The following is a 25,776-nucleotide window of genomic DNA, read 5'->3' as shown; positions in this document are numbered from 1 at the left end:
GAGCTCTGTGGGTCATCACGCCTGCTGTTCGCAGAGTCACCCGCGGGCATCCAGGGAGAGGGGGCAGAAGTTTTGAGTTGTCAGCAAGTGCTGCGCCAGCCGCTCTGAGCTCATCGCTGGAGGTGGGGTGCCTGGGAGGGGGCGCTGAGCCCCTCGCTCCCCTCCCGCCACGGCCTGTGTTTAGTCAGCACTTGGCCGCCGGAGCCGGTGACTGACAGGCAGCCAGACGCCCGCCCTGGCGGAAGACAAAATGGTGTCGGAGCCGCCCTTGGAGGGATGAGAGGCAAAGTGTGGTTCTGGGAAGCCGGAGGCCTGTGCCTGGATGCTGGCTGCACCGCTACCACTCAGAGGCCCTGACCCCGGGCAAGACTGTTCACCTCCCGGAACTACCATCCTAGAAAAAAAAAAAAAAAAAAAAGGGCATTTACTGAGCGCCCACTACCTGCTATAGGCAGCGCACGCTTGGTTTTGATCTTTAAAGGCACGGGTACCCCATCTGAGGAGAGGTGAGGTGAGGTGCCCACCCCTGCCTGCCATGCCGTTTACCATGCTTAGCAATCCATCCAGCAGCAGGTGGGGGCGTGCCAGCGTCTAAGGTCCCAGCTCTTATCTGCCTCGCCCACTCCTCCCGTGCTCTGTTTTACAGGTGCAATAACAGGTGAGGGTTATTTTCTTTGAAGTCAAGCAAGCTTGACTGAGGGCCCAGCCATCTTCGACCTTTGGAGGGGAAGTAGCCTGTGCCCTTGGCTGCCTGAGAACAATGTGGCTTCCCTAGGTATGGGCTCGCCGCAGGCACACCCTGCCGTATTCACACAGGCACAGGTTCGTTTACGCACGTTTTCCATGAGTGGCGTACAGTCCAGGCGCAGAAGAGCATGCACATGTCGTGAACAGAGCCCTGCTCCTGTGCAAAACAAGGACACAAGTCAGCACACAGCCACGGGAGCAGGCCTAATTGCAGGCACATCTAACAGTCCTCCTGAGCCTCGCTGCTGGCTGGCTGCCTCGGCCAGTTGCTCACTGCCCCCTCCTGGCCACCTTTCCACCAGGGCAACCTGGCACCATTTCCTGGAGTTCTGCTCAGGGAGATTGGCAACCAGTTCCTATCCTAGATCATGGGGTCTGGAACAATTTCTGGACCTCCCCTCAGGCCGGGAGGGTGGGGCACCAGAAGCCAAAGGACACAAACAGCCTGAACAGCCTGAGGAATCAAAGTAGATTTGCAGTCCTGTGTGACAGGAGGCCAGATACACTCACTCCCACGTCAGCCAGCAGCCACCCCCGCCCTGCCCTGGGGAGCTGCACACACTGCGCTGCTCATGCTCACGGAAGGTACAGAGGCGCCGATTTACTTGCTGACCAGGCACGAGCTCCTCCAGCTCCAAGCTGGCTGTTCTGTGTCTGGGCCTGCACTTCCTCCATCCAGCAAGGCGTGGAGCCCCATACTGGGTGCAGCTGCTCCGCTGTGGCGGCATTTCACCCTCCTCGCAGCCGGCAACACCCCCAGATGTGCGCCTGAGCAGAGCGCATCCCTAAAGGAGTCCATGGATTCCTCGGGACAGACTTGAAAGGCTTCGATTCCTATTGTGCAGATGTGGAAAGGCACAGAAGGGCTTAGCAGCTCGCCCGGCAACACACAGCAAACTGGCATCAGACCTTGAAATAGAAACCATACTGATGCTCCAGGGAACACAGCACCTCCTGAGCTCGGGCCCAGAGGTTGGAACTGAGGAGTAAAGTTGGAAGCTCTGCTTTTTCTTTTTTCTTTTTTTTTTTTTTTCCTTTCAGAAAATACTGACAGGCTGCCTGTGGCTATCTGAAGATTTGGGGGAAGCCCAGAAGAAGTTCTAGACTTCGGCATTCAGCAAGGAGGCTAGGAAACTGCAACTTGTGGGTCTGTGTGGATTGCCCTGCTTCCTACCTCACAGGGTAAACCTCCGGCTTGCCCTTGTGAAGAGGCCTGAGGCAAGCTAGAAGAGCCTCTCTCTAGCCCACGGCTGCTTGCTTGCTCATCAAAATATGCACGGAAGAGTGATGTGTGCACACAGGCCTGGGCGACCAGCGAGCGCACTCACCTGTGTTAATCTATGCACGCTTTAACATGGTGCATAAATTATGTTTATGTTTATGTGGCTATTTATTTATTTTGAGACAGGGTCTCACTCTGTAGCCCAGGCTGGCCTCAGACTACCGGTGATTCTTCCACCTCAGCCTCCTAACTCTTAAAATTCTAGGTGTCAGCCATTGTGCCACATGCCTGGCTTTTTTTTTTTATGGGGATTGAGCCCAAGGCTTTGCTGTAGCCTTAGGCCCTCTGTGTGAGTTTACCTAAACAGTGGCTGTGGGCTGGAGGGATGGCTCAGCAGCGAGCTTGGTTCCTAGCACTCACAGGTGCTAGGTTAGGCCGCTCACAATCAGGGTAATAACCCCGCCGCAGGGGATCCGAGGGCACTGCAATCAGGTCGAGTGCTTGCCTAGAATGCACCCATCCTTGAGCTCAGTCCCCAGAACCATACAAAACCAGGTTTGGTGGCATGTGTCTGCAATCCCAGCCCTTGGGAGATAGAGGCAAGAGGATGAGAAGTTTAGTGTCATCCTTGGCTGTGTAGTGAGTTCAAAGCTGGCTTGGACTATCTGAGGGCCCATCTAAAATAAAATAAATCTTTTTGTTGTAGTTTTGTTTTTCAAGACAGGGTTTCTCTGTGCAGCCCTAGCTGTCCTGGAGCTCACTCTGTAGACCAGGCTGGTCTTGAACTCACAGAGATCCACTTGCCTCTGTCTCCTGAGTGCTGGGATTAAAGGCGTGTGCCACCACTGCCTGGCTAATAAATCTTTAATAAACGGTTTCTGCAGGTCTGAGCAGTGGCTTAATGAACAGGTAAGGTTTTGCTGAGTGTGTCCCCAGTAGGTACACGGAATACACTTAGAAATATGCAAGGGTTCACCTGCCTTGGTGTGTAGAGCTGGGTGGAACATGCCTATGTGTGCCTGCCCGTGGTGTGTCTGTGTCTGTGCGTGTGTGGCGTGTGTGTGTGTGTGTGTGTGTGTGCAGGAATGGCTTTGTGTGGCAGTCCATGTAAAATAGGAGCACCCTTGTGAGAAAGTATGATGTCAGTCCTCCAACAACCTGGTATTCTGTGGTGCCCTGATGGGCTCTAGCCAGATCCCTGGCTCTTAGCTCCCTCCCTGCAACACGCACACAATTCCCTGGACCCATCCTGCTCAGCCAATTTGCAGCCTTGCTCTTAGCTCCCAAGAAGGCCTGCAGCAAAGTCAAGGGGCTGGTGGCCAATTAGTGAGGGGGTAATCAGGGAACTGGGGACCCCCAGGGGGTGGGAAGCTGAAGGCAGCCATGGGCTTGACAGGAGCAGGAGCTGCCTGTCACATGACCAGGGGAGAGAGGAAGATGAGGAAGGGGAGGGCTGCGGAACCAGAGGCGGGTCCACGGATTCATGCTTGCTGAGCACTAACAGCAGGAATCGGGTGTGAGTGTGTGCATGCTGTGTGCGAAGTGTCGCGCAGATGCGTTCACGTCCTTGAATGTGACCCTGCATGCTGTGGTGTTTACATGGCACTTAGGTAGGCTTGTGTTTTTAAGTGTGCGGTGGTGTGCAAATGGGTTTGCTTATGCAGACACATCCAGGCCTGTGTGGATAGAGGTAGTTACAAGGGTGAGTCTGTATAGACATATGTGGGAGAATATGTACATGTAGGTGGGTGCTCCAAGCAGGCACAGAAATCTCAGTGATATAGTGGTGTGTGTGGTGTGCAACAAAGTGTGCCTGTACACGTGTGTAAGTGCCTCCAGGGAAGGATACATGCATACTTGCACGTGTGTCTGAACAGTCAGTGGCCTGGATCCCACATGTGTGCTTATGTGTGCCCGTGTGTGTGTGTGTGTGTGTGTGTGTGTATCTGTGTCTGTATGCAGGGATCTTGGCATGGAAAGAACTGGGGGATGGTGGGCTCCAGCCTGCAGAAGGGAATCTGACAGACGAGCCTTGCTGCAGCCCCCGGCCCCGGGAGCCTGTTTTCCAGGCTGCGGAAGCTGTGAGCCCGTGAACTCATCTTATATTAATAGCTGCTGTCTCCTCACTTATTGCAGGGAGAGGCGGTCATGGCTCCTGCGGGGCACAGCACTCAGGACTGCCCCCCCACACACAAGGACCAGGGCTCAGCCCAGCTAGAAGAGGGCCCCTGACTCATCCTGCAGGGAACCCGCCGCCCAGCATCCTCATACACCATCATACACCATCATGCACAGCCTGTATGATGGGGGTAGGAGAGCTGGCAGAGACAGGGCGGCTGGGAGGCTTAGTAACCCTTCCCAGACACACAGGCGCGTGAACACACACACCAGGCTGAGCAGCCCAGGGCTGAGCTCCAGAGGAGGCTGAGGGAGACAGGAGGCTCAATTTGAAGGAGAGATTCAGCCCTGCTCTCAAGGGCTCTTAGAGGCCCTCAGCCTAGAGGAAACTCAGCTTTGTGAGTTCCTGGTCTGAGAAGAGTCATGACCTTGTCTTTGGGAGCCTCTGGTTGTGAGGAGGAGACAAAGAAATCTGCCTTCAGCTTGAAAGGACATGTCCCTTCCTTCGGGGATCCTCAGTTGGAGACAGGATACAGCCTGGATCTGACTACCTTTCCACAGGCTGCGGCTCAGGGGAGGAGGAGGAGGGTTTGCTGTATCAATTGCTGCTTCTTAAGCTCAGCAGGACTCAGCAAGGGGTTCTCTAGGGAAGAATTGCTGGGCTGGCTGTAGGGGAATCAACCCGTCTGAGAAAAAAAAAAAAATCAAAGAAGGGAAGACCCCACCAGTCCACTACACACAGGCTCCCCCAAATGCCTGCTGGCCCTGTACACTGCCCCCAGACAGAGCAAGAATCTCGGCTGGGGGCCAGCACAGACTTCTAGACACAGGAGGGCAGTTAGTAGGCTCCTGTGTTAGCCCCGAGAAGGAAGCTGGAATGAGGAAGCTGGTCCAGCTGCACCCAGCTGGAACAGGAAACTACCTGGGCAGGGAGGCAAGGGAAGCAAGCCTGAAGATGCCTCCCTACAGCGCCTCTTCAGAAGGTGAGGTAGAACCTGGAGAAACCAGCTTCACCCTCACGGGGGCCTGGGCCTTCCTGCCCCACATTCCTGACCAGCTTTTTTTTTTTTTGACCACCTTCCAAAACTCACTCCTTAAACCAGCAAAGAAACAGATTTGAATACAGGCATGACACACTCCTGTAATCCCAGCACTCGGGGAGGCAGAGGCAGGTGGATCTCTGTGAGTTTGAGGCCAGCTTGGTCTACCGAGTGAATCCAGGACAGCCAAGACAGAGAAAACACATGTCTGAAAGAAAGAAAGAAAAAAAAGAAAGAAAGAAAGAAAGAAAGAAAAGAAAGAAAAGAAAGAGAGAAAAAAAGAAAAGAAAGAAAGAAAGATTTGGAGGCAGATGTGGCCTAGGTTCAAAGTCCAGGTCAACTGACAGTAAATGTGACCTTTCTGGGGACCTTTCTTTTCTTCTTAAATCTTTTCTTTCTTTCTTTCTTTTTTTTTTTAAAAAGATTTATTTATTTATAATTTATATAGTATTCTGCCTGCATGTATGCCTGCTCACCAGATCTCACTATAGATGGCTGTGAGCCACCATGTGGGTGCTGGGAACTGAACTCAGGACATTTGGAAGAACAGCCAGTGCTCTTAACCTCTGAGCCGTCTCTCCAGCCCCTTTTTAAATCTTTTGAGATAGAGTTTCAGATAGCTCAGGCTGGCCTCAAACTCCCCATGTAGCTGCAGATGACCTGGTGATCATCTCACCTCCACTCCCGGGGCCTAGGATTACTTACAGGTATGTGTCTCCACACCATTTAGTGTGATGGTAGAGTCCAGTATGGGGTAAGCACTATGGCGAAGACAGAGCAGCTAGCTGCAAGGCTCATCACCCCTCCCCAGACACACACAGGCATGAGCACACATGCTGGGGATTGAACCTAGGGCTTTTGGTGCATGTTTAGACAAGCACTCTACGAGCTAAACTATATCCCCAGCCTTCACGAAGGCCCTTTGTCCACTTTCGTCTTAATTCCTCATATATTCTCTCTCTTTCCCTATTTTATTTTTATTTGAGGATGCAGTCACTAACACGATAGGGTCGTTGTTTTTTTTTTTAATAACTGTTACTTTATATTTCAGAGTATTTTATTTTTAGTTATTTGTACCCATGTGTGTCTGTGTATGGGTATGTGTATGTGTGAGTGCAGGTGTCTATGGTGGCCAGAAGATGGCGCTGGATCTCATGGAACTGGAGTTTCAGGCAGCTGCACATGGCCCGGTGTGGGTCCTGAGAAGCTAGAACTCAGTTCCTTTGTAAGAGCTGCCTGTGTTCTTAACTGCGTAAGCCATCTCTTCAGCCCTAACCTCAGTTATTGAAAACCTTTTCTGTTATCACTGTTTCCCTTACTAGACATTAAGCTATCTGCAAGAATATCAGTAAGTAGGCCATGGCCCCTTTTCTCTCAGAGTTTCTGTAGCCCAAGGAAACCTTGAATTTGTGATTCTCCGGCTTCAGTAACTGGAATCACAGGTATGTCTGTGTGGTGATGGGCATGTGGTAGGCGTGTGGCGTGTAGCAGTTTGGAGAGACCAGAGACCAGAAATGCTTTGGGGTGTGGGTGAGCCTGCTGGCTGTATCTGCAGTTGACGGAGATTGGAATAGAGCCCTGAAAGAACCCCATGACCCTAACTAGCCAGAAGAAGTAAAGGGGTCTGGGCCCCCACTAACTTGTTCTCTCTCCTACTTATGGTTGGGCGTTTGGTGGAAGGGTGGTAGAGACCTAAACACGCCAAATAAAGCAGAGGTTATTTTATTATTATTATTATTATTATTATTATTATTATTATTATTATTAAAAAGACTGCTACAAAGATGGCTTTCTGCTACAAGGGCATGGTCTGGAGCTCCAGGAGAAAGAATGGTAGCCTTAGAAATGGAGACGGAGGGCTGGAGAGATGGCCCAGAGGTGGAGGGCACTGATTGCCCTTCCCAAGGACCCGGGTTCAAATCCCAGCCCCCATACCCACATGGCAGCTCATGGCTGTCTGTAACTCCAAGATTGACATCTTCACAAAGACATGCACCAATGCATATAAATAAAAATAAATAAATTGAAAGAAAAGAAGAGAGATGGAGACTGGACTCTGTCCCAGCAGGCTTGACATAACTGAACAAGCTGCTTGTCCGGGGGCCTCAGGTTTTCCAGCTGTGTGACGGTAGAAAGGTAGAGTGAGCCGGAAGTGTTCTGATGGCTCCTTCAGGCCTTGGCCAAGTGTATGGCCTGCCAGGCTGACCTAGTCAGAGCTTCCTTATTTGTTTATTTCTTGAAACGGGGCTTGTGTAGCCGGCTATGGGGGGTGGGGGGGTAGGTAGCTTTTAACTCCTGATTTTCCTCGATCCCCTCCCCCAGCGGTGAGGTTACAGACATGCATTGCCACACTTGGTTGGGTTTTGTTTGTTTGTTGTTTCCATCTTATGTGAACGGAAATTTTTGTCTGCATGTGTATCTGTGCCCGGTAGAGGCCAGGAGAGGGTGTTGGACCCCTGGAACTGGAGTTACAGGCAGTTACGACCCACCATGTGGGTGCTGGGAGTTGGAGCCAGGTAGGTATTTTGTAGAAGCAGCCCAGCGCTCTTAACCGCTGAGCTGTTCTGCTGCCCTCACGTTACTTTTGTGTGCTTCGCTGTGGACTCAATCTAGAGCCTTGTCAGCTCTCTATCCCTGAGCTCTAGCTCTAGCTCCAGCCCTTAGGTGTTTTGAGGCAGAGACTCACTATGCAACTCAGGCTGGTATTGAACTCAGGGTGTAGCTGAGGCTGGCCTGGTGCACACAATCCTCTGGCTCCTGCCTCGCCAATACAGGGATTGATGTCCCACACCAGCCCGAGCTTCCCTGAAGCTGCCCTCACCCTCACGGTGAGTGCAGGCTTCCTCCCTTTCCAGGCCCCAGGGTTCAAGCCTCCAGCTTTACCAGCTCCACAGTGACCACCTCCCAAAGGTGGGCCACTGGCCCCCGAGGATATAAGACAAGGTCCAGAAGTTCTAAACCCCAGGGTAGGTTAAAAAAAAAAAAAAAAAAGTCATTGTCCAGGGAACCGAACATAGATTTTGAAAACATGTTCCAGGTTTGAACGTTATCTTGTATTCCTGTGTGACCTCCACTGGCTGCAGTTTTTTCCTAAATGCAAGGTGTAGACACTATGGCCTGAGCCTGGCTAGTTAGGCCTGAGCACAAGGCCTCGAAGGGCAAACATTGTTGGAAGGAAGCTATTGCTGTGACAGGCACTTGCGTGCTAGGAACAGCTTCTGCACGGCTGAGGCCCGAGCTGAACTGGCTGCTCTGGGCCCCCTGTGGGTACCCTCAAACCAAGAGGAGTCTAACACCCTGGTTCCTGTTCGGGGGTGGTGAGGTTCTGGGTGCCCAGGGTGATGTCCGAGGGGCGCTGACACCCTGCCTCGTCAGCCACACTTCACCCTGCGTCTCCAGCTTCCCGGATTCTTTAGGGGGTCCCGCTCTCCCGGCTCAGCTCCACAGCACGCGTACGCACAAACACACATGTTTATCAAAAAATCGACTTTTATTGAGTAGGGGTTGGGGCCAAACAGGAATGCACTGGGGGCCATACCCCGATTGGCAGAGGGGTGGGGTGCTGGCTCTCGCCCCGCCTCCTCTAGGGCACCTCAGGGTAAGGCCTGGCCCCCCAGGCCATGGCTGTGGCTCTGAAAGCCAGGCTGGAGTGGGGTTGTGGTTTACAGTCCCGGCTGCCTCGCCGGGTTGCAATTCCCCCAAATGGCCACCAGAGGGAAGCCGGGCCTCAGCGCAGAGGAATTCTCGGTTGCTCAGGTGATGGCTTCTTAAAAAAATAAAGAACCAGAGGCTGGTGTGTTCCCCCTGCCAACCCAAGTGGTGTGGGCCTGGGGGGGAGGCTCTGGTTTCTATGATCTCTCTGATAAAAAATAAGCAAAAATAACAAAATACGTGGTTTCTCTTTTTCCATCCACCCCTCCAGGAACTGAGGTCAGAAACGGGGACCTGGGAGATTGGGGGTACCCTGGTGTGGACTAGATTTTCAAGGTGTAGGTCTCATTTCCCCCCCCCGCACCACCCCTAAGTAAGTTCATAAATAAATAAATAATAAATAAATAATAAATATACCTTATCTGTATGTTCACATACATAAGAGATAAATCTTTCTCTCATCTAGGCAGCTAAGTGATTGGCCTCTGACCCTGGAGCTTCGAAATTCAAAAGTAAAGTGGCGTGTGGCGTGGTGAAGATCAAGTTTCAGGGAAGGAAGGTCAGGAGCTGGAATGCTACCGGAAAATTCCCGGCCTTCTGGAATGACAGACCACTTGGGTCGTGAGCCATTTCCGAGGGGGCCGCTGACCCTCTGGAACACTCTAGAACCGCGGAGCCCGCTGGGCCGGGCCCCTGTGGGAATCCTGAACAAGATCCTGAAACACCCAAATGTCCTAGAACTCCAGAACCAGCTGGGTCTGAAGGGCGCGGAGCTGGGGCGGGGGAAGGGAACTAGGCCCCTGGTGGTCCTACCATCCTCGCTCTACAGCGAGCCGCCAGAGCCACTGGTCGGCTCGCCAGGGTGAAGCTAGACGTCGCTGGGGGACCGGGACCGGAAGGGGATCTTGGAAGCGGAGCAGCCGCAGCAGATGGCCCACAGAACCTTCTGCAGGTCTTGGTTGCGGAAGGCGTAGATGACCGGGTTGATCATGGAGTTGTAGGTGGCGGGGAGCAAGGTGAGGAAGCTGTAGAGACGCGGGGAGTCGGCGTCTCCCAGGAGGCAGTAGACAGTGAAGGGCAGCCAGCAGGCGGCAAAGGCGCCGAGCACCACGGCCAGCGTGGCGATGCCCTTGCGGGTGGCCACGTAGTGAGAGGCAGGCAGCAGGTGTCGCTGGAGGGCGATCTGCTGCGCGTGTCGGCAGACGATGCGGCAGATCTGGGCATAGAGCTGCAGCATGATGCCCAACACCATGAAGAAGGCGACGGCCAGGACCACCAGATGGTTCTTGGAGAGTGGGTAGACCACGCCGCACGTGGTCAGGCCGTCTCGGCAGTTCCAGGCCAGCACGGGAACCAGCCCCAGGCCCAGGGCACCCACCCACACCAAGGCCAGCATCACGTAGGTCCGAGTGACCGTGGTCTCTGAGTAGTAGGTGAGGGCATTGTACAGGGAAAGGTAGCGGTCCACCGTGATGGCCAGCAGGCTGCCGATGCTGGCCGTGAAGGCCGTGGCTAGCACGCCGACCAGCACCAGGTTCATCTCCTCCGAGCCGATGCAGAAGACAGCCGCAAAGTACAGGACCAGGCCCAGGCCTGCCAGCAGGTCAGCCACGGCCAAGCTCCCGACCAGCAGGAACATGGGGGCACGGAAGGCAGGCGTGCCCACAATGATGGCCACGACCAGCGCGTTCTCGCAGGACACCAGGGTGCCCGAGATGCACAGCACCACATCCCAGGCACTGGGAGAGGGCAGCAGGGTGGCCGGGCCTGTGGGCTCCTCTGCCGGGTCCACGCTGCTCACATTCGCACTGCCTGAGCCAGCTGAAAACCAGGCCATGGAGCTTCCTGCGCCCCACATCCTGGTACCTGGAGAAGAAAGGCCCTATGAAACACTGGCAGGCCTGTATCCTGGCAGAAGGCCCTTGCAGGAGAGAGACCTCGCAGGATAACAGGTAGGGCACCACTGTCCTGTTCCCCCAATCCATGTCCTGATGCTTTGTCCTCTAAAGTCTTCGGGCCTCTAAACACCTTTTCCTGGGGACCCCTTCCCTGCGTCTCTTCGCCCTCCTTTCCGTTCCTCTAAGTTCTAAAGACCTCTCTGCCAGGTGTGGTCGAAGAAGAGCCTCAAAGCTTACCACCAGTGAATGGGGAACCACAGGATTCAAGGTGTGTCCCGAATAGGCTCATGACGAGGGGGAGGGAAAGATGTCAAGAAGGAGGGCAGTCAGCTCCCTCCCGTCGGCGACGATGACTCGCTCCCGAAGCTCCCAGACCCCTCACGATTCGAAGCCCCGGCGGCCTCAGGCTCCGCCCCCCAGGCAACGCCGGGGCAGCTCCTTGCCGGCCCCCCCTCCACATTCCTAGGGTACCACCTGGGAACCCCACTCTCTTGCAGACTTCCGTCTCTGGCCAGACCTCTTTTTCTCCGCCCAGCCCCTGGCTCTCCGGAGCAGACACCCCCTGGTGGAAGGCTGGATTCCTGAGTCAGACCCCTCCTCCTGCCGGGACACCTGGATCTTGGGCCTGACTCCGCCTCCTGCCTCGGGAAGCCGGACCCTAAATAAGACCCTCCCCCCACCCCCGCTGCCCGGACTCCTAAGTGGCCGCCGTGCCCCAGACGCCTCCTGCCCTCTCAACCTCAGATGACCGCCCGTCCCTCCTGGGCCTCGGGTCCCGCAGGAAGGCTCGCCCTCTGCCGGGTCACCCCGCCACACCGCTCGGGCGCCGGAACACTTGGGGAGCTGCCTGCTGAGGCAGGGATCCAGCTGTGACCCCCGACCCCGGGCAGGCGCGAGCAGCCTTCCGCCGGCCCAGCGCCCCAGCATCCTGCGTCCTCCCAGACTCTGGGTACCCGCGACAGGGGTCAGTACTCACCGGTGGCTCCGGACCGGGCGCGGCCGGGCCGCGGGGAACCTCCGCTCAGGTCCTGGCGGAGCAAGGTGTGCGCGGACCCCAAGAAGCCCCCGCGGCCGCGGGAGACGCGGCGTGAGTCACCCCGCCCCGCCCCGCCCCCGGCCGCCGGTTTGGTGACGTCAGGAGGCCAGCCGGCCAATGGGCACCGCGCGCTGGGGCGCAGCGCGTGCTGCGCGGCATAGTAATGAGGCCTCGCGCTGCCCGCTCCCCCATTCATAAAAAGTGACCGTGGCCGCGGCCCCGCCCCCTCCAGAGCCGGCTCGCGCTGTCCTTGACGCGGCGCCCTCTGCGGGTCGGGGGGTTTTGGGGGGCGCTAGGGAGAGAGACTCCGGAGAGACTCCGGGGAGGTCACAGGGGCTGTTGGGGAGAGGACGAGGGGCCAGGGTAGTGTGCGGGGGTGGTGACGATCATCTTTGGGTGGCAGAAACGAGCTGACACAGACAGGCGATGGGGCGAAATGGGCGTCCCTGGCGAGGATGACAGGCTTTGCTTCTGATAGGGCCCTGAGGTGACAGTGACAGGAGCGCGAGGGAGCAGGGAGGTGGGTGGCTGTGACGGTAGGAGCGTGGTGACAGGATCTTGGAGGATGGTGGCTGTGGGACGTTGACGGCGGGGGAGGGGGGAGGACTCCTCGGGGCAGCCGGGGCGGTGTCAGGGTGACTCTGCAGCATGATGGAGCTCGGGGACCCCGGGGGTGGTGATGAAGACTTTGGAGATGAGTATTCAGGTGAAGGAACTTGGAGTACAGAAGGACCGAGGGGACCAAGCTAAATGAGGGCTGTGGGCTCCTGGAACTGAAGGGCAAATGACTGGCGAGCGGGCCCCGGAGTGAGGGAACAGGGGCTGACTGAGGTCTGACTGAACGGTGACCCAGCGGGTAAGTTGCAGCCAGGACCGGTCCCGTGATGCTTGGGTTGGAATAAGGAGCTGGGTGACGTCACTCGCGTGGGCCCAATAGCGTCCTTGGGGCCCGGGAGGGTGCGTCTGGCAAGATTTCAAAACCTGAATTATTGATTCAAGGATCTGGAAAGCCAGCTTGGGGGCTGGGGGGGGGGGTCACTTCCCCGAAGCAGCAGGAGATAGGGAGCCGGGAAGAACTTGGAAGCAGAGGGACCGGGCAGCTCCACGCTCAGAGCAGCCTCTGCTGCACCAAGCTCAGGTACCCCAGGGGGTGGGGCAGGAAAAAACGTCCTCTTCCCTAGCCTGCCCCGACCCTAGAGAACAGCCCCGTCAGATCTGACCCCGCCCCCTCTGCCTTTGGTCATTTCTGGAATGTTCATGACTGTAGGAGGGTGATGGGGTCAGGGGTTAGGTGAGGGTCTGAGGCTGAGGAAAGGAAGAAGGCCAAGAGTCTGGGAACACATCGTATACTCACAGACATGGCAGAGCCTGGGTTGGAGAGAATGGTTTGTTTCGGATATGGGTAGAGGAGCTCAGGAGCAGTCTAGGTTCGAACCCTTCCTCTAGAGTGCCGCTTTTAGCCACTTCTTCACCAAAAGGGCTTCCTGACCTCTGTCACAGATGACCAACTAATCCTGTCCCTGTCCCTCCCATCCTCTATCTGTCATGTTCTAGGGAGTGCAGGACTCTTAAGAAATACTCACTTGAATATTTTCTTTTTAAGATGTATTTATTATGTATACAGTGCTCTGTCTGCATGTACACCTGTGCACCAGAAGAGGGCACCAGATCTCATTATAGATGGTTGTGAGCCACCACGTGGTTGCTGGGAATTGAACTCGGGACCTTTGGAAGATCAGCCAGTGCGCTTAGTCTCTGAGCCATCTCTCCAGCCCTATTTTCTTTTTTTGTTTGCTTGGAATCTCAGCCTGCCCCACTGTGGGATAAGCCATATGACAGCAATGACTGGTTTTGTGCTAGGGAGAGCACCTGATATATAATGATATTCAATTACTATTATCTGTTGGATAATAAAATGTGACAGAACAGTAAAAAAAAAAAAAAAAAAAAAAGTCAGGGAAAATGGAACAGTGGTGCACACCTAGCACTGGGATGCAGAGGCAAACAGATGTCTGTGAGTTCGAGACCAGCCTGGTCTACATAGTGAGTTCCAGAACAACCAGGGCTATGTAGAGAGTCCTTGTCTCAAGAACAAAAACAACCAAACCAAAAGACATGGGGCAGGAGTGAGAGCTCAGCACTTAAAAGCACTTGATGCTCTTCCAAGAGGTCGCGAGGTCGGTTCCCGGAACCCACGTGGTGGTTCACCTTCTGATATGCTTACAAACAAGCAGTTAAACACTCACATTCAAAACAAACAAAACACTTGCCAGGTGGTGGGAGTCTCACTTTTTAATCCCAGCACTCAGGGGGGCAGAGGCAGGGGGAATCGCTCTAAGTTAGAGGCCAGCCTCATCTCCAAAGTGTGTCCAGGACAGCCAAGCCTACACAGAGAAACCCCGTCTTGTAAAAAAAAACAAACAAAAAATCCCAAACACTCAGTTATAAATAAAATAATAAATACCTAAACAAAGTCACAGAGCGAGAGAGAGAGAGAGAGAGAGAGAGAGAGAGAGAGAGAGAGAGAGAAGTAGTCTTGTTGGAAGCGTGTCCAAGAGAGAAGACAAGGGCATCACAGGGCACCAGCACCCCGAGATTTGGGTATCTACTTCTTCTCCCTACTTTTAACCAAGTCCCCAACAGAGCCCTGGTCTCAAAAAGGAGCAGGAAGCAGGTGCTAGGGCTCGGGATGAAAGTGGCAGATGAGAGGCACCTGCTTTTCTGAGTGGCTGTTTTTTGCAGTTCTCTGATCTGTGGGCAAGAGAGAACAAGGCATGGGGCACATGCCTGTAATCTCAGCACTTGGGAGGTTGAGGTCCTCCTGAGCTGCGTACCGAGACTGAGGCCAGCCTGTTTCAAAATGAAAGCGAACTGTCCTGCCACTGTAGGTCCAGTCCTCAGTTGCTCCTGCTTGTCACTCCATCCCCGGCCTGTGACTTCTCCGCTCTGTCCACCTGTCCCTATGGTTATTTCTTTAAAAAGTTTTATTTTTACTTGTGTGTTTCTGTGTTGAGTGTATGCCATGAACGTGTAAGCACTCACAGAGGCCAGAAGACAGTATCAAATCTTTTCAACTGTGGTTGTGAGACGTCTGAAGTGGGCACTGGGTTCTTCAGCAGAGCAGCAGGTGTCTGAACTGCTGGGCCATTTTCTCCAGCACTCACCCCAGCCCAGCCATTTTCCTTCCTTCCTTCCTTCCTTCCTTCCTTCCTTCCTTCCTTCCTTCCTCCCTCCCTCCCTCCCTCCCTCCCTCCCTCCTTCCTCCCTCCCTCCCTCCCTCCTTCCCTTCCTTCCTTCCTTCCTTCCTTCCTTCCTTCCTTCCTTCCTTCCTCTCTCCTCCTCTTCTTCTTCTTGACACAGGGTTTCTCTGTGTAGCTTTGACTGTTCTGGAACTCACTCTGTAGACCAGGCTGGCCTTGAACTCACAGAGATCCATCTGCCTCTGCCTCCCTAGTATGGGATTAAAGGCCTACATCATGGCACCAGGCTGCCCAGCTGTTGAGATCTTTGGTTCACACAGGCCATATCCTGCACTCTGTTTGGACTAACTTTTCTCTATAGAATAAACTCCACCCAAGCATGGCGTAGCCCTCTTCAACACCCCCAACAACCCACCACCAAAACAGGTTCTGAATCGAAATACAAAGATGACATCCTAGTTTTCTTTAATCTTTGTCTTAGTGACAGTTGCCGTCCCAGAGTGAAGACACTAAGGAGCGGCTGTTTCTGCTGAGGTAGGCAGATGGTCACGAACTTCCTCACTTGCACGTCACTGTGTTCTTTACAGTGAAGCTTGCCTCTCTGGCTGCCAGGGAGGGAAAGCGTGAGGATATTTCTGTGAGAACTGTTGGAGACTCAGAGACTGAATGAGGCAATAGATAAACGTTCACATGTGCGCTCTCTCAGGCACCAAATCGTGTGTGTGTATGGTGTGTGTGTGTGTGTGTGAGAGAGAGAGAGAGAGAGAGAGAGAGAGAGGTATGAGTCTCATTCTGCATCCCGGACTGGCCTCAGACTTGTGGGAATCCTCCTCAGCTAAGATGAGAGGCAGGAGCCAGCATACCTGGCTGTGGTCAGCTCTTCTTAACCGCTCTCTCCCCTGAGGCCTCCTTTCCAAGGGAAGTGCAGCCCTTCCTCAGCCCTGCCCCCTTATTCCCATCTCCCTACTTCCTCCCTACCACCAACGCACATGCCAATCTTTCCCACCAGCAACCCTACAAAGTTAAGTTGTGCGTGGTAGAGCTGGAGGGTGAAGCTGTAGCCCCAGGTGCTGCCTGCTCTAGCATAGAGGGCACCCTCTCCCCAAAGAGGGGCCAAAGTGAAGTGGGCTCACTGACAAACGTGCAGTTCTTCAGGCGGCCACTAGATGGCCGTGTGCTTTCCTGCCAGGTGAAACTTTTTTTTTTTTTAATTTCATGTGCATTCGTGCTTTGCCTGCATGTATGTCTGTGTGATAGTGTTGGATCTCATGAAACTGGAGTTACAGGCGGTTGTGAGCTGCCTTGTGGGAGCTGGGAATGGAACCCGGACTTCTGGGAGTGCAGCCAGTTCTCTTAACCTCTGAACCATCTCTCCAGCCCAGAATATTTTTTTCTGAGAAACAGGCTGATCTCAAACTTGAATTTCTGATCTTCCCTCTCCATCTCAGAGTGCTGGCATCAGCCGTGCCCCACCACAAATGGTTTCATGTAGCACAGGAATCAGACCCAGGCTTCCGGCAGTGCTAAACAAGCATCCTACCGCGTGAGTTTACACACGAATACAGTGTATGTGAGGCACAGGGAGTCACTCTCCGTAGTCCTGACTGTCCTGGACTCACTCAGCCCAGACTGGACTGGAACTCACAGTGATCCACCTGCCTCTGTCTCTGCCTCCCCCAGTGCTGGGATTACAGGCGTGTGCCACCTCATCCCACTGTCTCCATTCTGACTTCGTCCAAAATTCAGGAGACTGGATAGTTAGCACATTTTTGTTGTTGTTGTTATGTCTGTACAGACCCATTCATCGAACCAGTCTTCTTTTTTTTTTTAAGTTTTATTTATTTATTTATTTGTATGTCACCTGTACAGGACTTTGTCTGCATATGTGTCTCTGCGCCACCTGTGTGTCGTACTCTCTGGGGCCGTAAGAGCGGACATCAGATGCTCTGGAACAGAGCTATTAGAGACGACGAGCTGTATGACTTAGAACTGAACCCAGGTCTTCTGAAAAGCAGCAGGCACCCTCCACCGCGGAGCCACCTCTCCAGCCCCTCACTCACCCGGTTTCCGGGAATGGTGCCCTCTTCAGAGCCAGGAGGTGGTGGCGTCCGCCTTTAACACCAGTGCTTGAAAGGCAGAGGCAGGCGACTCTCCGAGTTTGAGGCCAGCCTGGTCCAGGACAGCCAGGGCTATAGAGAGATACCCTGTCTTGAACCAACTCCCCCACCAAAACAAAACAGCCAGTGCCCTGGTCTCGGGACGGGGTGGGCACCAGAGACGGAGCAATATTGAGTATTTGCTGTTCGCCAGGCAGAGAGAATAAAACCTGCAGTGAGCAAAAATCACTGTCTTCTTCCAGGAATTTCTGTCTTTGTTTTCAAGACAGGGTTTCTCTATGTAGCCCTGGCTGTCCTGGAACTCACTCTGTAGACGAGGCTGGCCTCAAATTCAGAAATCAGTCTGCTGCTGCTTCCCGGGTTCGGAGATTAAAGGCGTGCGCCACCGCTGTCCAACTGAATTTCTATCTTAACAGAGAGAAACAGGCAATGTACAAAGAGATGCTGTGTGTTAAGGAGTCCCGGAGGGTCTCATAGAGCAGCGGGCTGGGCACGCGTGCACAAGAACAGTCACAAAAGGAAGCAGGAGAGCCGGGGCTCACCCAGGAAGAGAGCCATGGCTCCCGTCACTGTGGAGCCTGCAGACCAGGAAACAAATGGGCAGTTAATTATGCATCGGATCCCTGCTCCGGAGGAAAGCAGGTGCTGGCATGCAGGAGCCATCTTTTCAGAAGAGAGGTTAGGAAGTGAGTCACATGAAAAGGGGACAGAGGAGTCTGACTTTCCAGGACAGGGCACAGCAAGAGGACAGCCATCCCAGAAGGGGAGGACCAGAGAGGAGGCTGACAACCAGGGAGAGAGCCAAGTGAGGGCAGGGTCTGAGCTCCGAAGGCATCAGGGAAGACTCCAGTGGGTGATGGGGAGCCACGAGTTGGAAGGAAGCCATGAGCTGGTGGGGTTGAGGGGCAGCAGGGCCTGGGGTGTTGTGTTTTTTTTTTTTTTTTTTCCAATAATCTTTCTCAGTGGTGGCTCCAAGGATTAATTAGCTAGACAGATGGAGCCAAGGGTAGAGAGCTGGGATAAAGGCAAGAATGCTTTTGCTATCTTGGGGGTGAGGTGTGATGGAGAAAGCCTGAGACAAGCAAGATATGTCCAGAGTCAGAAGTCCAAGGGTTCCATGTGGGGGACAAGTCATGCTGACAGGCGGCTAACTGGAAGAGATGTGGACATCTGTGTGAGGGCCAGCTCAGGGTGGGGCTGTGGGGTTGGGGCCCGGGAAACCGGGAGATGGAGTCTGAGGATTTTACCTGGGCTCCAGGGCTGGGGGGGGGGAACGGAATGATGAGCTCCAAAGTGGGTGACTAGAGGAAGTGAGAGGGGCAGAAACAGTGGGCACTTCCTGTGCGGAGGACAGGAAATAGAGGCTTAATGACACTCAGGTGGAGGTGCAGAGGAAACAGGTACCCCTCCCGCTGAGGCCCTGCAGAGTTGTAGCTTCCCTTGAGCAGCTGTGGGGTGGGCGGGCAGTGTTTTGTGATGCAGCCAGAGTTGGCTTAAAGCCCTCAACCCTCCTGCCTGCCCTGCCCACCCTCCTGCCCTGCCCGGGCGTCCCAAGTGCTGGGTGACAGACATGTGCTTCTTTGCTGTTTTGTTTGTTTTTTTAATCTATATGGGTGGATATTTTGCCTGACCACTTTCATGCCTGATGCCTAGGAAGACTGCACTGAATCCCCCAGAACAGAGTGACGGTTTAAGCCACCATGTGGCCCTAGAATCAAACCTAGATTTGGAAGAACAGCCAGTGCTCTTAGTAACTAAGCCAAATCTCCAGCCACGCACCCATTTGTTTTGTTTTTGAAACAGGGTCTCTCTGTCATCCTGGCTGTCCTGGAACATTCTATGTAGATCAGGCTGTCCCCAAACTCACAGAGATCTGACTACCTCTGCCTCCCCGAGTGCTGGGATTAAAGGCGTGTGCCACTATACCGGGCTAACACACAACCCTCTGTGGCAGGGGTCTTTAGCCTCTAACCCCCTCTGTAGCAAAGGATGATCTTGAATTCCTGATGATCGAAGGAGAGAACAGACTAAGGCTCAGGACTAAGATGGCCACAACTGATTAAGAAGGAACTGGGGAGAAAATGGTTGCTCCCTGCAAAGGAACTGAGAAACCGCTGCAGAGACGCTGTTCCAGGACAGGAGAGAGGCCATGAGGAAGCTCCCCGGGGGCTCAGTGAGCTAGTAATGGCAGCACTTGTGACTCAGAGGTGTGATGAGCTGGAGGCAGAGCACAGCACGGTGGCTGGAAATAGGCAGCCAAGGGTGAGGGGGTAGCGGAGTCCTGGCCCAGCCTTTACAAGACCTGAGTGTGTATACTAGGAGGTCTGGCCTGAATCAAGTCCAGATTTCACCACCCTGGGTTCAGACTGGTCACCCACCTTTTCTGAGCCTCACCTGTGAAGTAGGGCTAAAAACAGTCTCTAGGGCCTAATTCAGCCTTCCTAATTCTGCAACTCTTTAATGCAGCTCAGGTTGTGGTGACCCCCAAGCATAAAATGATTTTCGTTGCTGCTTCATAACTGTAATTTTGCTATTGTTATGAGTCGTAATGTAAACATTTTTTGAGGAGGTTTGCCAGAGGTGTCGCGCGACCCATAGGTTGAAAACAAATAGAGTCTAGGCGGTGGCAATACGCCTTTAATCCCAGGACTGGTCTGCAACAGGGAGGACAGCCAGAGCTACACGGTGATTCCCTAAAAACTCACCGAAACGCGGTTGCTATGTTGACAAGCCAGGCCTGTCCTCACAGAGACCGGCCTGCCTCTGCCTCCCGAGCGCTGGGACTAAAAGCTCTTGCCACCACTCCGTAATCCTTCCTGGAAGCTGCCCTCGGCGACCCGGTTGCACTTAGTCCTGAGCCACACCCCTTTCGTTCAGACCCCGCCCCCAAATCGCCAAACACAGCCACGCCTCTTGGCCCCTGCGGTCTTCGACCCTCCCACCGGTCACACCCCCTAGCCACGCCCACGAGGCAGCCACGCTCCCGCCTGGCCACGCCTCCGTTGCCCAGGTCTTTGCTCTGGCAAGCTCGGCGAGTGGAGTCAGGAGAGGAGGCGCCACACCAGCTGCCCGCCGACCCCCAATCCCGGCCCCCGCGTCCATGGCCGCTCCCGGCCCCCGCGCCCTGCGTGCTGCTCTGTGCGGCGGTTGCTGCTGCCTCCTCCTGTGTGCCCAGCTGGTTCTAGCCGGTAACGCTGAGCAGGAGGCGATCAGGGGTCCAGGCAGGGGCAGGTGGACCCTGTAGCTTATGTTAGCCTCCTGTTCCAGCACCTCTAGGCTTGTCGGAGGGAACTTTTCCGACGTCTGCAGGACTCCAGGGGTGTGTTGGGACCTTAGTGCGGATTTATAGGTTCCAGGTGTTGGGGGGCTAGGAGACTTCTTAGGTGGGTGCGGAGGAGGTGACTCCAGATGTCCCTGAGAACTTCAGGAGTTTGTAAAGGGAGAAACGGGGGGGGGTGAGGAGAGGGGGCGCCAGGTGAGTGTAACCAGGACTTGGGGAAGCTCCAGGCCTGTGAGAGCGGCTGCCCAGGGAGAAGGGCTCAGCTTGGCCCCCAGCAGTCTGCTGCTCTCTTCCCATTTCCACCCCCAACTCGCAGGTAAAGGAGCTCGTGGCTTTGGGCGGGGAGCCCTGATCCGCCTAAACATCTGGCCTACTGCCCAGGGGGGCTGCAAACACCTGGGACACTGTGAACGCTGTGTGGACAGGGCCCACAACCTCACCGTTTGCGTCTGGCAGCAATGTGGGCCTGAGGAGCCAGGTGCGCCGTTGGGCTCTCCCTGGGTCTCCATTCTCCGTCTGCATCACCCCAACTTTCTTCCCAAACCTCTTCCCTGCTCCTTCTCCCATCAGGACACTGTGTGACCCAAGCAGAGGTGGTCAAGGAAGGTTGCGCTGTCTATAACCGCTCAGAGTCATGCCCAGGTAAGAGAGTTCACTCTAAGCGTTCATGAAAGGGGTGGGGTGGGGGGGGGAGTGCCGTTTCCAGGCACAGCCGGCTTCCAGGAGGTACTAACTTCTCTCAGGGAGTGGCCTGCACCCACAAATGGCTGGTCCTTGCCCCGGCTGATCTCCTAGCCCATAAGTTGGTCCATGTGTGCCCGGGGGCTGGGGGAGCCAGCCTTCCTGTGAAGTAAGGCACAGCAAGGTCTTTGGAGCGGAGGGATCTTCCTGAAGCGATCGGAGTGGCATCAGAGATGAGCCCTGTGGGCCAGGACAAAGAACAGCTTCCTGAGGAGACTAGGCAAATAGGCTTGAACGGGGCAGGGATGGGAGCTGAGTGGGAGGTGGGTCTTGGGGTTCCTGGCAGGAGGGGAAGCTGTTTTATGGTGGATTCCCTGTCTCTTCAGCTCCGCACCACCATCCTACCCAGGAACCGAAGACAAGCACAACAGGTAGGGCCCTCCCCAGGAGGCGGGGGTGGGGCGACAGCAGCAGATGGGAAAGGCATCCTGGGGCACAGGCGCTGACATGCATGCCCCATGCCCCCAGTCCTCCGAGTTCTCTCCAGTGTCTCTCTCTACACCTGTGAGATGGTTGGACAGATATCCGCCTCACAGCGCCGTGAGGACTTAGGAGGCCCTGTAAGGCCCGCTTCAGCGTCTGACGCATCAGAAGCAGTCAGGAAATGGAAGCTTCTGTCCCCACGGGTTCTGGGAAATCAGGGTGACCCCCTTTCCAGATCCTTGCTTGGAGCTGAGGAGGTGGGGCTCTGGTTGCTAAGAGATGCCCTCAGTGACCACCTGCTCCAAGCTGAGGTCCCAGAGTGGGTTCCCAGCAGAGCAGGGAAGGGACCCCATCTGCCTGTAGGTCCCCACTCCCACTCTGAGGCCTAGAGGTCGCTAAGCTGTGCCAGGATGGCTGAAGAGGCTCTTGGTTAATTAAAGCCGGAAACTGATCTTGGAGAATAAATTATGGATGGCTCGGCTCCCTCGGCCTGAGCCCCAGATCTGCCTTGCGCGGCTCACGTCTTCCCTTCTGTCCCCTTTCCCAGCATCCTTCTCTGCGGCTCTCAGCTCCAGCCAGCACAGCCATCCTTCCCGTTTCGTGTTCTTAGATTCTGCACCAGCCATGTCCTCCGGAAAGGGGACCCTGTCCCCAGTTGGGCCCTTGTCCACTGTCCCAGAGATGATCTTCCTCCTATCAGTGTTTTCCTGCCCTGGGCACCTGGCCCAGGGCCTGAAATTAAATCCCTGGTCGGAACTGATGGGTTATGTGCTACATGGTAGCCACCGAAGCCTAGACTAGGGACCACGGTGCTGAGACCTTCCCGACAAAGGGTGAAGGGCAGAGGGAGCCAGCCAGGTCTGGACAGCCAGGTCAGGGAGCCAGCCAGGTCCAGCCCATTGTCCAGTCTTCTCTTGCCCGCTCCGTAGGGCACTGATCCTGGGCCTCCACCTGTCCTCTGTCCCTTCCATCTTGGTGAGGGCCCCAAGCTTAGAAGTCCTGAAGAAGGACTGTGCCCCTTCACCTCTGCTGCCTTAGCTGGGAGGGAGTTCTGGTGGCTGAGGTCTGTCCTTCCTCTACTGAGCTGGTGAGCACAGGGAGGGTGCAGGAGCCCTTGGTCACTGTTGATTCCATGTGACCCGGAGGCCCAGAGAGGGTGTGTGTGACATAAAGCCACGAACAGCTCAGGAATAGAGGTGGACAGCTCCCCAGGCCCAACTGTCCCCTCTACCAGCTTGTGGGACTTGATGGGTCTGAAGTGGACCCTCCTCTCTCTGACTGTCTGTCTGTCTGTCTGTCTCTATCCATCTCTGTGTGTGTGTGTGTGTGTGTGTGTGTGTGTGTGTGTGTATGTATGTATGTATGTATGTGTTGCTGTAGGGATTGAACCAAAGGCCTCACTAGACAAACTAGGCAAGGGAGGGCTCAACCACTGAGCTGCATCCCCAGCCCTCAGCTGGACTTTGGAACAGGGTAGCCTTTGGCCCCATCTTGAGGATTGAAGCGTCAGGAGAAGGATGAGCCTGGCGGCCTGTGTAACCTCCATCCTGCCTCACTCCACAGGGAGTCCCCCAGGCCCTGAAGCCCACAGCCCAGGTTTTGATGGAGCCAGCTTCATCGGCGGCATTGTGCTGGTGCTGAGCCTGCAAGCAACAGCCTTCTTTGTGCTGCGCTTCCTCAAGGCCAAGGACAGCACTTACCAGACACTGTGAGTACAGAGCCCTGCAGCCGAGTGCAGCTGTCTTCCTGACTGACTTCCTAAGGACCTAGGGAGTGGTCCTAAGGACAATGACTCCTCTCCCAACTTCCCCATGGGAGCCGGCCCCCTTCTTTCTGACCTCTAGGGGAGGTTATCCCTGCCAGATGTTGGTGGGACCTGGCCTCAGCTCCCAGAGTTCAGTATCTGAGAGTCCAGCTGAGCCTTTGTGTCTTTGTTTCCTCATGCTGCCAGCAGGGAAGAGAACCAGTAGGTGACTGCCCCAGGCTAGTCCTCGGCCCGCTGCAGCCCCCGGGGCAGCGGTCAGGGCCGTCTGTGTGCTCAGTGTGGTTTTCTCTGCGGAAGGGGCTGGGCGAGGCTTTTGTGTGCCTGCTGTGTGTGCCGTGGGGCCAGCGTGTGCAGCCTGCATTAAAGTGTTTCTTCTTCCAGCTGTGCCTGCTCTCTGGAAACTGGGGCGGGGGTTACCCTCGCCTCTGAGTGTCCTCTCTGTCTGACCTCCACAGAATCTGACCCCAGTGGTCCTGGCTCCACCTTGAAGGGACAGAGGACTCAGAGGCTCTCTTGGTTGCTTTGTGGGTACTGGGGGGTGGGGCAACTTTGGTGTACACAGGGCACCAAGCAGGCTTAGCACTGACGGCTGACATTCCTTCCCGGCCTGGGCCTGGCGCTCGCAGCCAAGAACACCCTCCAACCATCTCGTGTCTCATCCGGCCAGCTGGTCCCCCAGTCTGGTACTTGAGGTCCGCTGCGTCCTCCCATCAACCCAGTCTGGGGTCTGCCCGCCCAAATAAAGGACCTGTTTTTACCCCACGACTCCTGGCCTGTGTCTGGGGCTGTATGTGAATTGGATGGGGTGTGGGAGGGATTTCTGTCTAGTGCTGTTGTGGTTCCCCCCTTTAAGATATCTCCAAGCTAGGGGAGGGCAGCAAGATGGCGCAGTGGGTAAAGGGGCTTGCCGTGTCACACCCTGACGACCTGAGTTCAATCCCACCTAGCAGAAGGAGGGAACTGACTCCCGTGGGTTGGCCTCTGACCTTCACACGTGCACCATGGCACATGCCCACCCCCCAAACAAATATCAAAAATGTTTACATTAAAAATCTTTCCGAGACAGGGTCTCTCTGTGTAGCCTTGGCTGACCTGGACTCACTCTGTAGACCAGGCTGGCCTCGAACTCACAGAGATCCACCAGCCTCTGCCTCCCTGAGTGCTGGGGTTACAGGCGTGCGCCACCGCGCCCAGCTTTTAAAAAGATATTTTAGGGATTGTGAAGGTGGCTCCGCAGTTAAGACTGTGCGCTGCTCCTGAAGGGAACCCTAGTTTAACCCCCAGCACTCATGTTGAACAGCTCACAGCCACGGGTAGCCACAGCTCCAGGGTGTTTCCGCTCTCTGTAGGCACCTGCATTCACGTGTCTCTCCCTGGACACATACATACACATAATGAAAACCAAAAATAAATCTTTTTTTTTTTTTTTTTTTTTTTTTTAAGATAGTTCTAAGCTAGGACCTGGGAGTCAGGTATGGTGGGTGTGTATCTAGCACTCAAGATCAGGAGTTCAAGGCCAGACACCGCTGCATAGCAAGGCCTAGGATAGTCTTGGCAGCCTAGGGCTCTGCCTCAAAAAAATGTTCTCTTCAGGCCGGGCACTGTTGTCATCTGGTAGGTAGAAGTAGGAGGACCCGGCGTTCAAGGCCGTCATCAAGTACAGTGAGGATGCAATGGAAGGAGTGCAAGGCCGGCCCAAACCACCGGAGACACCGGCGGGAAGAATCAAAAGCGTCACACAAGAAAGGAATTTCATCTGGGGTATCTTTTCCTCAGGTTAATTTTATTTTTATTCGTGTGTGTGTGTGTGTGTGGTATGTGTCAAGTGTATGGTCCATGTGGGCGTGCAGGAAACACACACCCTTGTGCGAGCAAGACGTTGGGCGTCTCCTGTGTTGTTCTCCGTCTTAGTGCTGAGAGCCAGGGTCCCTCTGGCTAGCTGGTTGGCCAGATGGCTCCTGGAACCAGTCTCTGTCTGCACGCCCCCGCCCTAGTGCTAGGGTAGCCCCGCCATTCCTGACTTTTTACAGGGCTGCTAGGGGTTCAAATTCAGGGCCTTGTGTTTACAGAGCAATGGCTCTACCCACCGAGGAGTCACCCCCCCAGCCCTTGGGGGTATCTTCGACCCTCTCTTCTAGGAAGAGTGCAGACACTCAGCTAGGTAAGCACAGCCACTTGCCTGAGGCTCGGGATTTCTGACTCAGGATTCCCCTCTGGAAGCTTCTGCTGCCCCTAAAATTAAGCCCATCTGCCCCCGAGGCTGGGGGTGGCAGCCGTGGGGGGTGGGTGGCTCTCAGGGCTCTGGCAGGCAGAAGACTTCTCTGACTGACAATCCCGATGCTCTACTTGCTGCCAAGGTCCGTATTTGGATCTTATTGAGAACATTCAGTCCCAGCTGTGCTAGGAGGTTGCTGGCTCAGCCAGTGCCTACTCAAGCAAGGAATTTCACAGGTCTGGGCCTCAGTTTCCTTCTCTGCAAAGTGGGGACAGCACCTTGGCTGGATGTAGAAAGGGATGGAGCCTGTGGCCTCCACCTTC

The 25,776-nt window shown here is 54.9% G+C and overlaps 2 protein-coding genes across 5 annotated transcripts; one reads left to right on the top strand and one right to left on the bottom strand.

Annotated features, from left to right (window-relative positions):
• Nucleotides 1–9,417: 9,417 nt before the first annotated feature.
• Gpr3 (G protein-coupled receptor 3) lies at nucleotides 9,418–11,923 on the bottom strand. 2 transcript variants are annotated; one of them, XM_021644285.2, is made up of 2 exons: nucleotides 11,653–11,923; nucleotides 9,418–10,644 (listed from the first exon to the last, which is right to left on the bottom strand). In XM_021644285.2, exons 1-2 carry the CDS (start codon nucleotides 11,906–11,908, stop codon nucleotides 9,647–9,649), a joined length of 1,254 nt encoding a protein of 417 aa, XP_021499960.2. In that variant the 5' UTR covers nucleotides 11,909–11,923; the 3' UTR covers nucleotides 9,418–9,646. The 2 variants fall into 2 exon arrangements, with proteins under 2 accessions (XP_021499960.2, XP_060235355.1); XM_060379372.1 differs by lacking the exon at nucleotides 11,653–11,923 and adding an exon at nucleotides 10,914–11,188.
• A 7,754-nt stretch (nucleotides 11,924–19,677) lies between these two features.
• On the top strand, nucleotides 19,678–24,003 carry Cd164l2 (CD164 molecule like 2). 3 transcript variants are annotated; one of them, XM_060379373.1, is made up of 6 exons: nucleotides 19,678–20,217; nucleotides 20,626–20,787; nucleotides 20,880–20,951; nucleotides 21,377–21,421; nucleotides 23,037–23,181; nucleotides 23,428–23,618. In XM_060379373.1, the coding sequence occupies exons 1-6, from the start codon at nucleotides 20,130–20,132 to the stop codon at nucleotides 23,441–23,443; spliced, it is 528 nt and encodes a 175-aa protein (XP_060235356.1). In that variant the 5' UTR covers nucleotides 19,678–20,129; the 3' UTR covers nucleotides 23,444–23,618. The 3 variants fall into 3 exon arrangements, with proteins under 3 accessions (XP_060235356.1, XP_021500003.1, XP_021499992.1); XM_021644317.2 differs by lacking the exon at nucleotides 23,428–23,618 and adding an exon at nucleotides 23,694–24,003 and having other exon boundaries at nucleotides 19,684–20,217; XM_021644328.2 differs by lacking the exon at nucleotides 23,428–23,618 and having other exon boundaries at nucleotides 19,680–20,217; nucleotides 23,037–23,185.
• The last annotated feature ends 1,773 nt before the right edge of the window (nucleotides 24,004–25,776 follow it).

The sequence above is a fragment of the Meriones unguiculatus genome, chromosome 3 (assembly GCF_030254825.1).
Source record: "Meriones unguiculatus strain TT.TT164.6M chromosome 3, Bangor_MerUng_6.1, whole genome shotgun sequence".
Classification (NCBI taxonomy): domain Eukaryota; kingdom Metazoa; phylum Chordata; class Mammalia; order Rodentia; family Muridae; genus Meriones; species Meriones unguiculatus.
This window is presented reverse-complemented; position numbering and strand designations above follow the sequence as displayed.

Bases quoted from the DNA above. Each gene is read 5' to 3' on its own strand.
- Gpr3 (XM_021644285.2), bottom strand. From the start codon at position 11,908: ATGAATGGGGGAGCGGGCAGCGCGAGGCCTCATTACTATGCCGCGCAG. The intron at 10,645-11,652 runs GTGAGTACTGAC...TTTCTTCTCCAG, and splicing joins CGCCCGGTCCGGAGCCACCG to GTACCAGGATGTGGGGCGCA.
- Cd164l2 (XM_060379373.1), top strand. From the start codon at position 20,130: ATGGCCGCTCCCGGCCCCCGCGCCCTGCGTGCTGCTCTGTGCGGCGGT. The intron at 20,218-20,625 runs GTAACGCTGAGC...CCCAACTCGCAG, and splicing joins TGCCCAGCTGGTTCTAGCCG to GTAAAGGAGCTCGTGGCTTT. The intron at 21,422-23,036 runs GTAGGGCCCTCC...CTCACTCCACAG, and splicing joins ACCGAAGACAAGCACAACAG to GGAGTCCCCCAGGCCCTGAA.